General features: G+C 34.3%; 1 protein-coding gene across 1 annotated transcript in view; it reads left to right on the top strand.

Annotated features, from left to right (window-relative positions):
* Positions 1-15,292, top strand: part of LOC123540365 (prolyl endopeptidase-like) — a 42,579-nt gene that overhangs the window by 1,301 nt on the left and 25,986 nt on the right. Inside the window, exons 2-4 of the mRNA XM_045325341.2 lie at positions 11,239-11,366; positions 11,756-11,851; positions 13,161-13,329. Coding sequence (XP_045181276.2) covers positions 11,239-11,366; positions 11,756-11,851; positions 13,161-13,329 — 393 coding nt within the window. The remainder of the gene's footprint in view (positions 1-11,238; positions 11,367-11,755; positions 11,852-13,160; positions 13,330-15,292) is intronic.

The following is a 15,292-nucleotide window of genomic DNA, read 5'->3' as shown; positions in this document are numbered from 1 at the left end:
TTTTAGACGTTACAATGCAGATTGAAAATAAAATGTAAAATAATAAAATAATGAATGTTGAAGGTAAAATGAGCATGTACACATCTAATATTTTGGACTACATATAGGCTTACAGGCTATATACCAATAAAAGAAATTGTTCTTTGTTTCATATAAAATTCAGCTACTTCAGACCAATTTTGTTACAGTTTCTAGATTTTCACTCCGTCGTAGACTTATTTTCCACAAGATATCCATACATTTGCTTCAAGAAAACGAAAAGAAAAGGAAGTGTCTAGGGGTACGGATCCGTACCTCTAGAATCTGATTCTAGAGGTACGGATCCGTACCTGTAGACAAGCCTGTTAGGGGTTTTCTAGGGGTACGGACCTCCTTTTTCTAGAGGTTTAGGGTTATTTATATCTTAAATTTTGTTGAAAATGAAATAACAAATAAGTCTTAACCAGTCTTCACTTAAAACTTGGATCTAATTGGTTTACAGATACCAGCGTTTACCCGATTGTTTACCTTCTCTTTCAAAACCTAAATAACAGAAGAGCTCCAAATGAATACACTGTTCCATGCCGATTAGTTTGTTGTCAAATAAACTGTTGATAACAGCTAGATTAATGAATGACTCTATCCCTTAAATGAATTCTATTTGAAATTCAGCAAAAAAATAAAAATAAATAAAAAAGCTAAGCATAATAATATGCACCAATTTATTTTGTTATTTAACAAGGTATAATGATGATCGGCATGGAACTGATTGTTTAATAATCAGTTAGTTACCGACAAATGTCAAGTAAAAGAAACTGTTTGTGAAAACATCCCATGTATCTCGTAACAGCTACCAAATGTGTGAAAAACATAAATACACAAAGGGTTAATTAGAAATTAAAAATGTTTTTTTTTCCCCAACATATTTAAGATTATTTTGTTTAATCTTCATATCTTTTTTCCTGCCAGTTCAAATCCTCGTGATTTATTGGTGTTCCTCGGTTATTTATGTTCCGAAAGAAAATGTAACCAATCGGATGAATGTTGTTATCTGTAGACCATTTAGATTCAAGTTTAAGGTGAATTCTGAGTAAATGTTATTTGTTATTTCATATTCGACAAAATTTGAAATGTAAATTACCCTTAATCTCTAGAAAAACGGAGGTCCGTACCCCTAGAAAACCCCTAACAGGCTTGTCTAGAGGTACTTTTTATCAAGTTTCATAACATTTTCATCTCTATTTTCAAGAAAGATGTAATACCGAACGTGTTAACAATTAAGTTTCATTGTGAAAATTCGAGATTTTAGAGAAATATAGACATTTAAGTGAGGCCACCCCCTACCCATTTTCTGGGCTAAATTTAGGCTCTATGGTCGCTTCATTGTAAATTTTGGTAAAAGTTTCACCTGTATGCATTATTTTTCACTTTGATTCTGAAATATCATTCATTCCCTCATGAATATGATTCAAATGGACGCATTTTGTGCATTTTCACACATTCTGGAGACAAAATATTGGCCTTTCTATTGCAGAAATTGCTGCCGAAATAGGCGCATCTACTCAAAATATGGTCAAAATTCAAAATTTTTCAAATTTAATGATTATTTTGCATTGAAAACATCATTTTATAAAATATACAATCGATTTATGACTATGAAGACTAATTGTGATGTGTTTCAAGAAAAGTCTTATTTCAGCTCTTATAGGCTATATACCAATAAAAGAAATTGTTCTTAGTTTCATATAAAATTCAGCTACTTCAGACCAATTTTGTTACAGTTTCTAGATTTTCACTCCGTCGTAGACCTATTTTCCACAAGATATCCATACATTTGCTTCAAGAAAATGAAAAGAAAAAGGGTTGTTGAATAGTATGCAGTGAAATGCAAGTCAACTGAAGTCAGGTACCCTCATATTGCCTCATTTCAGAAAGCGGTCCGCAGAATAAACACCCTACTTTTGTTTTCAAGTAAACAACTCGAAAACATGTGAGTATTAGCATGAAACGTGTCCTATTTTATGTAAAATTCATTCCATGAGTGAAATAATGCACATTTGGTCCCCGATTTACGCGCAAATGCGCGAAAAATGGAAAAATTAGGATCTATTTATTAGGGACTTCTTTCGACTACACCACGGAAGTACATTTTGGACCGAATTACTGCATTATAACCTACATTGTAACGTTTTGGGTTATGGCCCTTTACAAACATTTAAACTTTTGATCCCACCTACCTAGGATGAAAGAACTATCCAAGACCTACCAGAAAACACCCAAGAAATATACATGTTGACCATCACTTTTGGGCACTTTTTTCTCCCCTAAGCCAGTAACCCTCTGTCCGGCAGTGAATTTTTTTTATTTTTCATGAAAATACCTCACTGATAAAACATGCATATTTCTCAATCAAAATGCATCATTCAATTTCTTTTTGGCCATCAAACATTGTTTACAACTTATAGATATTTAAGAAAATATTAGATTCTAATATGTTCTTTATTGTATAATTTATATCAAATATGATGGAACTGCATGGCGGCAATAGTAGGTATTTGTTAAAACACACCGGAAACGGTAATACGTCTTGCGGCAGAATTCAGTTCGAGCGAAAATCTATACGAATTATTCAGCATAGCGAATAACTAATTCAGTATGTGTATAAATTAATCAAAACATTTGTGCAATGTGACATTTCGTTAAAAACATGTTATTAAGTAAAATATTTCATGAAATTTGAAAGCGCTATTCCTTGATGCGTTCATGGCGCTAAATGTCACGTTGACGTGACGTCAACATAACATGGTTGTGATGATTAAAGCATTGTTAGCCATATTAAAATCATGAAATAAAACAGTTTCAAAATACATCCAACAGATATTCAACCAATGGGAGATCACTTTACTTTGTAAATATTACCTCGGAATTCCCTATACATTTTCAACCAATCAGAAGCTGTGTTGGTTGATTCACTTTGACCTAATGGTTAGATGTACTTTTCTTTAACAGCCTTTTTTTAATTGTTATTATTTTTTAGCTCACCTGTCACAAAGTGACAAGGTGAGCTTTTGTGATCGCGCGGCGTCCGTCGTCCGTCGTCCGTCCGTGCGTGCGTCCGTCCGTCCGTCCGTAAACTTTTGCTTGTGACCACTCTAGAGGTCACATTTTTCATGGGATCTTTATGAAAATTGGTCAGAATGTTCACCTTGATGATATCTAGGTCAAGTTCAAAACTGGGTCACGTGCCGTCAAAAACTAGGTCAGTAGATCTAAAAATAGAAAAACCTTGTGACCTCTCTAGAGGCCATATATTTCACAAGATCTTCATGAAAATTGGTCAGGATGTTCACCTTGATGATATCTAGGTCAAGTTTGAAACTGGGTCCTGTGGGGTCAAAAACTAGGTCAGTAGGTCTAAAAATAGAAAAACCTTGTGACCTCTCTAGAGGCCATATTTTTCATGAGATCTTCATGAATATTGGTCAGAATGTTCACCTTGATAATATCTAGGTCAAGTTCGAAACTGGGTCACGTGCCGTCAAAAACTAGGTCAGTAGGTCTAAAAATAGAAAAACCTTGTGACCTCTCTAGAGGCCATATTTTTCATGAGATCTTCATGAATATTGGTCAGAATGTTCACCTTGATAATATCATGGTCAAGTTCAAGACTGGGTCACGTGGGGTCAAAAAGTAGGTCATTAGGACTAAAAATAGAGAAACCTTGTGACCTCTCTAGAGGCCATATTTCTCAATGGATCTTCATGAAAATTGGTCAGAATGTTCAGCTTGATGATATCTAGGTCAAGTTCGAAACTGGGTCACGTGGGGGTAAAAACTAGGTCAGTAGATCTAAAAATAGAAAAACCTTGTGACCTCTCTAGAGGCCATATTTTTCATGAGATCTTCATGAATATTGGTCAGAATGTTCACCTTGATGATATCTAGGTCAAGTTCGATACTGGGTCATGTGGGATCAAAAACTAGGTCAGTAGGTCTAAAAATAGAAAAACCTTGTGACCTCTCTAGAGGCCATATTTCTCAATGGATCTTCATGAAAATTGGTCAGAATGTTCACCTTGATGATATGTAGGTCAAGTTTGAATCTGGGTCATGTGCCGTCAAAAACTAGGTCAGTAGGTAGAAAAATAGAAAAACCTTGTGACCTCTCTAGAGGCCATATTTTTCAATGGATCTTCATGAAAATTGGTCAGAATGTTTACCTTGATGATATCTAGATCAAGTTCGAAACTGGGTCACGTGGGGTTAAAAACTAGGTCAGTAGATCTAAAAATAGAAAAACCTTGTGACCTCTCTAGAGGCCATATTTTTCATGAGATCTTCATGAATATTGGTCAGAAGGTTCATCTTGATGATATCTAGGTCAGGTTCGAAACTGGGTCACGTGGGGTCAAAAACTAGGTCAGTAGGTCTAAAAATAGAAAAACCTTGTGACCTCTCTAGAGGCCATATTTTTCATGAGATCTTCATGAAAATTGGTGAGACTGTTCATCTTGATGATATCTAGGTCAGGTTCGTAACTGGGTCATGTGCCGTCAAAAACTAGGTCAGTAGGTAGAAAAATAGAAAAACCTTGTGACCTTTCTAGAGGCCATATTTTTCACGAGATCTTCATGAAAATTGGTGAGAATGTTCACCTTGATGATATCTAGGTCAAGTTTAAAAGTGGGTCACGTGCCTTCAAAAACTAGGTCATTAGGTCAAATAATAGAAAAACCTTGTGACCTCTCTAGAGGCCATATTTTTCAATGGATCTTCATGAAAATTGGTCAGAATTTTTTATCTTGATGATATCTAGGTCACATGTGCTGAAAAACTAGGTCACTTTGTCAAATAATAGAAATAATGACGTCATACTCAGTTCAACACTGGGTCATGTGGGGATAGGTGAGCGATTCAGGACCATCATGGTCCTCTTGTTACATAATATTATTATCATGTTTGTCAAGAAATAGCTTTAAGCTAATGTTTTTGTTATATATAGTATCTGACGTTAAATAAAGTTTCTTGTATCTTGTATCTAGAAGGGATTAAATGCCTCCGCTACTATTTTCTATGTAAAAATAACAATTTTTGTTCAGTATTTCTAGCCTTTCACTTCCAGCGAGACTACCCTTGTCTATGGTTTTGCCAAGGCTGCAATAAAAATCTCGGAAAAACTTATTGGTGCACACAAACCCGATGTTGATGGGAGGGTCTTTTCACCCCAAGACACCCCAAAACACCCAAAGACACCCCAAGACACCGAAAAAACAATAATTATTCTATTGTTTAGTATCAAAATATCAAAATAATATGAAATTAGGTGCTACTTAAAAGGCAGAGCTCCCTCAAACCTAACAGAATCTCATTAGGCCAATAGCCGAAGGAATTCTGTTTCTTTGCGTGTGAATGTTTGGCAATAAGGACTTCATGTAAAAAATTAATGTTTCAATTCAAAAGTTAATAGAAATTAGAATTTACTTAATCCTGGAAATGACTATTGTAATTCTTTTAAATGTCATTATTGTCAAATTTTGGTTCTTTCTGAAAGGAAGAATGATTGTGTCCAACGTTTAGTTAAAAATACTGCTATAATAGACGCCTGGTATGGGAAAATTACAATCATTTACATGACTGTACAAAGCTTGTTTTAAACCAAAAAGACCAGCATTTTTAGCTCATCTGATTTTTTGAAAAAAAATGATGAGTTATTGTCATCACTTGAGCGGTTGTCGGCGTCGGCGTCGGCGTTTGCGTCGGCGTTGCCTGGTTAAGTTTTATGTTTAGGTCAGCTTTTCTCCTAAACTATCAAAGCTATTGCTTTGAAACTTGGAATACTTGTTCACCATCATAAGCTGACCCTGTATAGCAAGAAACATAACTCCATCTTGCTTTTTGCAAGATTTATGGCCCTTTTGTACTTAGAAAATATCAGATTTCTTGGTTAAGTTTTATGTTTAGGTCAACTTTTCTCTTAAACTATCAAAGCTATTGCTTTGAAACTTGGAATACTTGTTCACCATCATAAGCAGACCCTGTACATCAAGAAACATAACTCCATCTTGCTTTTTGCAAGAATTATTGCCCCTTTTGGACTTAGAAAATCAGTTTTCTTGGTTAAGTTTTATGTTGAGGTCAGCTTTTATCCTAAACTATCAAAGCTATTGCTTTAAAACTTGCAACACTTGTTCACCATCATAAGCTGACCCTGTACAGCAAGAAACATAACTCCATCCTGCTTTTTGCAAGATTTATGGCCCCTTTTGGACTTAGAAAATATCAGATTTCTTGGTTAAGTTTTATGTTTAGGTCAACTTTTTCTCTTAAACTATCAAAGCTATTGCTTTAAAACTTGCAACTCTTGTTCACCATCATAAGCTGACCCTGTACAGCAAGCAATATAACTCCATCCTGCTTTTTGCAATAATTATTGCCCCTTTTGGACTTAGAAAAATCATTTTCTTGGTTGAATATTATGTTTAAGTCAACTTTTCTCATAAACTATCAAAGCTATTGCTTTAAAACTTGCAACAGTTTTTCACCATCATAAGTGGACACTGTACATCAAGAAACATAACTCTATCCTGCTTTTTGCAAGAATGATGGCCCTTTTTAGACTTAGAAAATCATAGGTAGGACAATATTTCTATTATACAAACAAAATCAGATGAGCGTCAGCACCCGCATGGCGGTGCTCTTGTTTAAAAGTTAATGATCAGGATTTTACCTGAGAAAAACAGTGTTTGCTGAAATTCTCGAAAAACCATGTTTATTTATTGAACTTCTGAGTTAACATTTCTGTGGCTTTTTTATGGTTAATCTTTTAGCACCATAAAATAGGGATGGTAGTAAGAACCTTTTTGATGTTTATTGATAATTCATCAACAACAGTTTTAGTTTTTTTTGATAAACTCTGGTCAGTGATTTTAAAGCATATGGATGAAATATATGTGAACGGAGAGAAGAGCATTATTTGCATTTCACAGTTCAATGCCTGTTATATTTTGATCCTAAAGCTGTTTTTGTTTTTAAAGTTAAGTCTACTGACTACTGCACAGGCACTACATTGGAACCTGACATCAAAACAAACACCTGTTAAATTTCACATGAATGACTTTAGTTATACAATATTTTCAAAACTAATAATAGAAAAAAAAAACTGAAATAAAAAAAGGAATTGAAAAAAAAACCTGGTCCAGGTGAGGTCTGAACTCATGACCTCTGAATTTCAACGCGAACTCGCTAACCACTACACCACTGTGGAGTTATGACATAATCATGACAAACATAAGTATATATAATAAAGTTCGGTAATGGCAGCTTGACGAAAGTCGTTTCAAAATGAAAATATTGTATTTTATTTCTTTTTTCTTCGTAGAAAATGTATTTAGCACTAATTTTTATTATCAAACGCGCATTTACATTTTTATTCAATATTCAAAGCAGTAAGCGAGACGCTTTTGTCAACCATAAACAGTAAGCGTCTACTTACGTCTTTACTGATTAATTACTATGTGCATAGATCACATGAAGAAATCCAAACAACACCGATTCCAAAAAGTACCACGAATTTTCAACTCGATAGTATACACAGTTAGATCTCTCTATTCGTTTTCTTGTTCATACGTCCAATCGTAATGTGACGCTGTCGGCGGCGCTGGTAGCTCTGCTAATAACATATTTTGAAATACATGGTGATAATTTTCGATTATATTTAATCGTAGAAATGGAAACTGTAGAACATAATAATTCAAGGGGAACAATCCAAAAGCTTAAATGTAATAAAGCTTTAGGCATTAATTAAGAAATAATTTGTAGCAAAAGAGTGCTTTAACACTATTTATGTACGATGGGTGGTTATACATTGGGCGTAATAATTTCACGAGGACGCAGCCCGAGCGAAATTATTTGAACGACATATTACCACCTGAGTGTATAAATAATGTTAAAGCATGCTTGTGCTATAAATTATTTCGATTCTAATATGCCCGTAATTTCAAACACTAGATAAAATATAGAGGCGCTCTTTCTTAGTTGCAACAAAAATTTTGACGTCATCACATGTAAACGTGACGTCATTCTAGCGTAAGAGTGTTTTAACAGAGACAAGCCTATTAGAATATGAAATTAGGTGCTACCTAAAGGGCAGAGCTCCCTTGAAAACTCACCAGTGCCCTTAAAAATAAATGGAGTGGTGTTGGAATTATCTGGAATTATGGATTCGTTTGAAAGTTTATGTTCTATTATATCTATTAAAATTATAAATATTAATGATAATTCATGATTTCTGAATGCATGTTTTAGACTGCATCAAGGTTAATTCTTGACATGTGAAAACTCGAAAGATATTCTATATTATAATCAAAAGAAAGTTTGATATAGATTAAAATCTGCACCAAGATAAAGAAAAAAAAAGGTAATTGAATAATTTCTGTTATTCTTATTAAAACGTACTGCATCAAAAATTTTACATATAGGTTATTGTCATACTGGAAACCAGTCACAAATGATAACTCCTTCAAATTGAAAAGCTTGAATCGTGAAAATTTCAAACCTACTAGAATCTCATTAGACCAACAGCCAAAGGAATTCTTTCTCTTTGCGTTGTAAATGTTTGGCAATGAGGACTTAATGTAAACAGACGAAATATACGTAAATGGGGAGGAGAGCATTGTTTGCTTTTCACAGTTCAATGCCTGTATATTTCGATCCTAAAGCTATTTTTTTTAAACTTATGTTTACTGACAACTGCACAGGCACTGCATTGGAACCTGACATCAAAACTATAAACATTTGTTAAATTTTACATGAATGACTTTAGTTATACAATATTTTCAAAACTTATAATACAAAAAAAGAGACTGAAATAAAAAAGGAATTAAAAAAAAAAGTCTGGTCAAGTTGAGGTTCAAACTCACGACCTCTGGATTTCAACGCGAACTCACTAACAACACCACTGTGGAGTTATGACGTCATTGGGACAAATATAAGTATATATAATAAAGTTCAATAATGGCAGCGTGACGAAAGTCGTTTCAAAATAAAATTATTGTATTTTATTTCTTTATCCTTCGTAGAAAATGTATTTAGCACTAATTTCTTATTATCAAACACTTATTTTCATTTTATTCAATATTCAAGCAGTAAGCGAGACGCTTTTGTCAACCGTAAACAGTAAGCGTCTACTGACGTCTTTACTGATTAATTACTATGTACATAGCACACATGAAAAAATCCGAACAACACCTATTCCAAAAAAGACCACGAATTTTCAACTCGGTAGTATACGCAGTTAGATCTCTATTCATTTTCTTTTTCACACGTCTAACTGTAATGTGATGCTGTCGGCGCCGCCGGTAGCTCTGCTATTACATTCAGATCCAGTTATTTCCCTTCTATTCAGAAGTAACTATGTTTGTACAATTTGTTAGTAAATTTAAGCAATAAATTGTTTTTAACTGTAAGGGCATCAGGGATTTGCAGAATGACCATATCCAAGAGAAACAACTCAATATGCATTTTTTATAGTATTAAATTAATGTTGGCTTTACCTCCCTTTAACATTGAAAAAAATTCGTTTCAGCTGATGTTCATAGGTGTATTTCCTTCAACAAAGCTATTCTAAAGGTTTTTTTAACTGTATTAACATGACTTTCAAATATATATTTAATGAATGTTACAAATAAATTTATATTCTAAGTGTCTTGGGGTGTCTTTGGGTGTCCTGGGGTGAAAAGACTTTGTTGTTAAAAGTTGTGCACCCATTGTCTCGGCAATTGAAATTAAAAGTGTGTCTATTGACTTTAAAATCTGTCAACCATTGCACACTAATTGTCTCCAAAACTGGAAATGCATCACAAAGTAAAACCAAGGATGCAGAAAATTTGGATGAAGCCAAAAGAAAAGTGACTCCATATTTCAGGAGAGTTCAATGTTTGGACTACAATAAAAACTTCAATTTTAGTAATATTGCTGTCTTACGTCAATGACGTGGTCAAAAGTCCCCAAGATTTTGAAATTGCCCCAACATTTTTCATACCAAGGGGACATGACTGTGACCCCTCTATTTTTTTATCCTAGGCAGAACCCTGCTAGTCTTGAAGGTGACAAGGTCTGTCGTTAGGAAATCAAAAAATACTAGAAAAATAGAGGGTTGACCATAATGCAGTGACCATAATCATGTGACTGAGACATGTTATGAAAACATTAATATTGCATAGGTAGGCCTACACATATCTACTTTTTGCTTTCATTTTACAAAATAGCCTTTATTCAACTTTTGAAGCATATAACATAGCTCAAAATTGTCTGCAGACAATTCCTCTTTGCAATGAAGCATCAATAAAGCCAATATCTGTCATGAAATTAGTCGTTACTAGGCGGGGAAAATTGCACTATATATTGATATGGACTACATTCAAGTGAACCATAGAGGCATATCTGGTGAATCACTACCTTCCTACCTAATGGTCAGACTCTGCTATTAATTTTTTCCATGGGAATACATTGTAAGAGGACCCGCTTAAAACTTTTGTTGACACGAGGTGCAATTTCCACAAATAGTCTTACAGGCACTAAAAAAAACCAAAATTTTTAGATGTGCATGCATGCTGGGCATTCAATATACTCGAGGTTACGGGTTTTGACCCGTGAAAATCAAGGAAAAAACATGTATTTGACCTGCACTTAAAATGCCCCTTGCATTGGCTGACCCGCAGGAATTTTCTTTGATGCATCTCAAATTTTAATTAAAAGTTTTGTCCCTTGAGATCAGGTCCTTGGTGAATTTCAATATTGGTCGCTGCCACAAGCGGAAATGTATGGCAGTAGGTGGAGCGTCTTATATTAATTATTATTAGCTATATTGACAGATGTCAATCACGTCACTTGCCTGGTGTTCTTGCAGGCCTTTTTAACATGATGCAGTGCCATGCCGCCCTTCATATTGCCTGTTTATGGCACATGCCCTTTTATCAGTATTGCTATGATTCGATCATATTTGTACAGATTACAGAACATGGCTGTAGTATGATCTTATTTGTACCTGTAGGTTCTAGAGCAAACATGGCTGTGATATGATCATATTTGTACAGATTAAAGAGCAAAGCTGTGATATATTAATTTTTATACAGATTAAAGAGCAAAGCTGTGATATATTAATTTTTACACAGATTAAAGAGCATCGCTGTGTTATGATATGATCATTTTCAGAATTTCTTGATAAGAGACTACCAACACAAGTATTGCATTTATTTTTAGATTGGAGACCCTTACCAATGGCTGGAAGACCCTGATAGTGAAGAAACCAAAAAGTTTGTAGATGCCCAAAATGATTTGTCTAGACCATACATTGAGGCATGTCCTATACGCAAACAACTACAGGAGAGGTTTGTTACTGGTACTTCATGTACCTTGCCTAGTATACTGCGGGATGGTGTTAGTTGTCTTAAAATGTTTCCTTTCAGGAATTCATGCCTAAAATTCATTTGAAACATGGTTGCATTTATGCTTTGGGTTGAAAAAGTATCAGTTTGAGATTTTGTGAGAATTCTCAAAGAACTTTTTAAGTTTTAAAATTGAGTGTAAAAGGTGCTTGCGTGCAAGCTGATAAAGATTATAAAGTGTAACTGCACTGATATACAGAGGACTTGATATGAAAGTTAGACACATGTTTGTCTGCTGAAAAAATTGCAAGTATTGCTTTTAATATCTGTCATTTAAAATTCACAGCGATGCATGTGATATAATATTTCTGTAACAAAGAATTGTCTTACAGGATAACTGAGATGTGGGATTATCCAAAATATGGGTGTCCTAAAAAACATGGAAGCTGCTATTACTACTTCTACAATACAGGACTGCAGAATCAGAGGTTAGTGATTTCTTTCTTGCCATTTAGTATTTAGTTAAGATGACAAATTTTATAACCTTGACTATTCAAAGAGTAATGAGAGCTATTCTACTCACCTGAGCATCTGGGTCATAACAGAATTAAGAATGGGGGATACATTTTATCCTAGCATTTGGTTCAAATCTCATCAGAGTGTCAGGGTCACATCTCAGCCAAGCAGCTGTGTCATAATTATATTACCTGAGTATCGGGGTCAAATCTCACCTGAGCATTAGGGTCAAATCTTGGTTAAAGTTCTGCATGCAAAATCATATGACACTTGCCATTGCATGTATTGGACTGAAATTTACACTAGGTTTTCTAGACATCAGACCTGAAAATAACCATGTTTAATAGATAACTCTCCGTTGATTTAATGTGGTGACGACCCCTTCTCGACCTTTTTCATGCAACTAATCATCAAGTTGAGTGGCAGTAACAGCTATATGTATCTGATTGAAACTGCACAATGCTTCCCAGTCATAATTCTACTCAGGTAACTAAGGAAGATAACCCTGGGATGAGTAAAAAAATTAAGCTTTTTTTTTGAGTTAGAAAAATGTGAAATTTTAAAAAGTTTCGCATGGAACTGTCAAGCTGTAATTTCTGCATTTTGAACCTCACACAATTCTTCCTAGTTATCAGATCATCAAACATAATGAAGTTAGGTAACTCTTGATTTGTTTTTATAGGAATTATTGGCCCCTTTTTTTTTGCATAGAAAAATTCTGTAAAAGTTTTTTGCGCAACTTATTGTCAACTTAGTGTCAAGTTGTATCTCACTGAGATTCTCAGTAACAATTACATTTAAATTGTAATGATACAACTTGGTTGTGTAAATCTTGTTTAACTTTAAATGAAAAAGTGTGGCAATTGTTTGAATGATTGAGTGTACTGTCTTATTTACAACTCTTGGTTCCTCTAAGAACACACAATATAACTGGTGGTTAGCGGTGTAGGGTGATATGTTCAACACAGGATCAGTAAATAAGTTTAAGATATTCATCAGGTAAGATTTAGTATTTCTGAAAAGCTGGTTGGAAAAAAATTGGCAAGTTGTTGGAGCTATAGCAAAGAGATTTGGACCACCTGTATAATATTTTAACATATTTCAGTAGTTATCTTGAATAATCTTTACCATGACCTACTCACCTAGATATTTATTTTTGAAGCTTTAGCAAAGAAATTTGTTAAAGCAAGCAACTAAACTCATGTGAGCAATAAAGGGCCATCATGGCCCTCTTGTAATAATAAATAACTATATGTCTTATTTAATTTTTCCCTAATTCAGTGTGTTGTATGTACAAGACTCCCTGGATGGGGAACCAAGGGTTTTCCTTGACCCCAATGAACTGTCTGAGGATGGTACAACGTCTCTACGAGGTACAGCTTTCTCTGAGAATGGCGACTACTATGCTTATGGTCTCAGTGAAAAGGGTTCTGACTGGATAACTATAAAGGTACAGTAACAGTGTCACTTCATTAATTATGATAAAGAAGTGGGAGACAATGTAATTATAGCATGTCTGAAATAGTGACTCATTGCTTAAAAATACATGTACCAGCATGGAGACTGATGCTTTCTTGACAAACAAAAAATATAATTTTGCTAACTTTTCATCATCATGCCAGGAAAGTGGTAAGGCAGAATAAGCCTGCAAAAATAAACTGTAATTGGTGTTAACTGACCAATCGTAAAATGGAGGCCTGTTCTTTAGCTCACCTGTAGCTATTATGATTGCTGAGTGTCTGTCATCTATCATGGTTCTTCTTAACTGTTTTGTTTCAGAGAAAGTCTCCTTCTAAGCCTTTAAGTCATTTTCAACCAAATTTTCAGAATCCTAATCTAGGACATTCGAGCAGAGTTCAGATTTCCATGGAAATGAAATATTTTTAAAAATCTGCTGTTTAGAAACAGCTGGCCTGATTTTGAAATAGTTTCACAGAAATGTTCCTTGGGTAACCCTTTAACAAATTCCTTCATATTAATTTTTTTTGTTAAAAAAACATGCCACCAGGGCCAGGTACAGCTTTTCCTATATATATATAAACTTTGAAAATCAGAAATATTCTTTAAGTTACCCTGTACCAGATTCATTCAGATAATTCTGTTTTGTTTAGAAATAAATCATGGCCACCAGGAGGCAGAGCTAGTCTTCGCTATATGGCCATATGGAAAAATTTGAAACTCTTGTCCTCGGAAACTGCAGGCTCAATTTCAGCTCAATATCACAACACTGTTCCAAAGGTGATCTTCCATCAGATTCCTTCAAATCCCTTTGTTTCATTATAAAACACGACCCCCAGAATGTTGGGCTAGTTACCTTAATGGCTTTATGGAAAACTTTGAAAGTCTTCCCTAATTATCCCTTGACGAAGGCGGAAGGATATTATTTTGGCATTGTTTGTCAGGCTGTCCATTTGTCCATCTGTTCATAATTGAAAATACTTATATCTCAAAAAGTATTTCACCTAGAATCACCAAACCTTATATGATTATTATTGGAAATAAATATCTTCCAAAATATAGTCCCCTCATTCACAAAAACAACCTATTCGGCAGGGGATATAAATTCACTGAATTGGCTTGTTTTTAAAATGATTTTAGAGCAATGTTCCTTAAAGTGACCCTGTACCAAATTTCTTCATTCTGTTTGGTTTTAAAACTTGGCCACCATGGGATAGAGCTCATTCTGCTCTCTATCTATATTGCTGTATGAAAAAATTTCTTATCCTGAAACAGCTGGGCCAACTTAAAAATAATTTGACAGCATTGTTCTTTGGGTGACCCTCTTCCAAATTTATTGAAGCTTCCACTCACATTACCCCTCACCCACCCCCTGGTCAAACTCCCCTTGAATGAAAAAGAACCTTCTTTTTTGATTTCTTGTTATTTTCTTTACCAACCTGTATGTAGTTGAAAATTTAAAAAAAAAATATTCGAAAAACACTGGCTCTGTTTCAAAATAGATTTCACAGATATTTTCTTGCATGACCCTCTACCAGAATTGTTCAAGTAAGCTGTGAAAATCAGGTGAGTGATTTAAGGCCATCATGGTACTCGTGTTTCTATCTTGAAAGAGTGTAGTTTCATTTGTCATTTTGCTGTCAGAAGTGAATATTTTGGTAACATTTGTTAAAAGTTTTATTAATAGCTACTGAGTATATTCACTTTTCTGTAAAATTTTCTTCATGAATTAGAAATTAAAAAAAAGCAACCTACCTACAGCTCACCATAAACACATATTTGTCTTTCTAGCCTGATATTGATAAGATTTGTGTTTTTAATTTCTATAAAATAACCTGCAAATGTAAGTACCTTTCCTTTATAATGATGAGGAAAAGTATTTGATGTAATGTATCAACAAGTCACAAGTATCTGTGTAGTTTTAATAGCTTATATGTAAAATTTCAAATGCTTTT

Source organism: Mercenaria mercenaria, chromosome 16 (genome assembly GCF_021730395.1).
Source record: "Mercenaria mercenaria strain notata chromosome 16, MADL_Memer_1, whole genome shotgun sequence".
NCBI classification, from domain to species: Eukaryota; Metazoa; Mollusca; class Bivalvia; order Venerida; family Veneridae; genus Mercenaria; species Mercenaria mercenaria.
The sequence above is the reverse complement of the archived record's forward strand: the minus strand, read 5'-3'. Positions and strand labels throughout refer to the sequence as shown.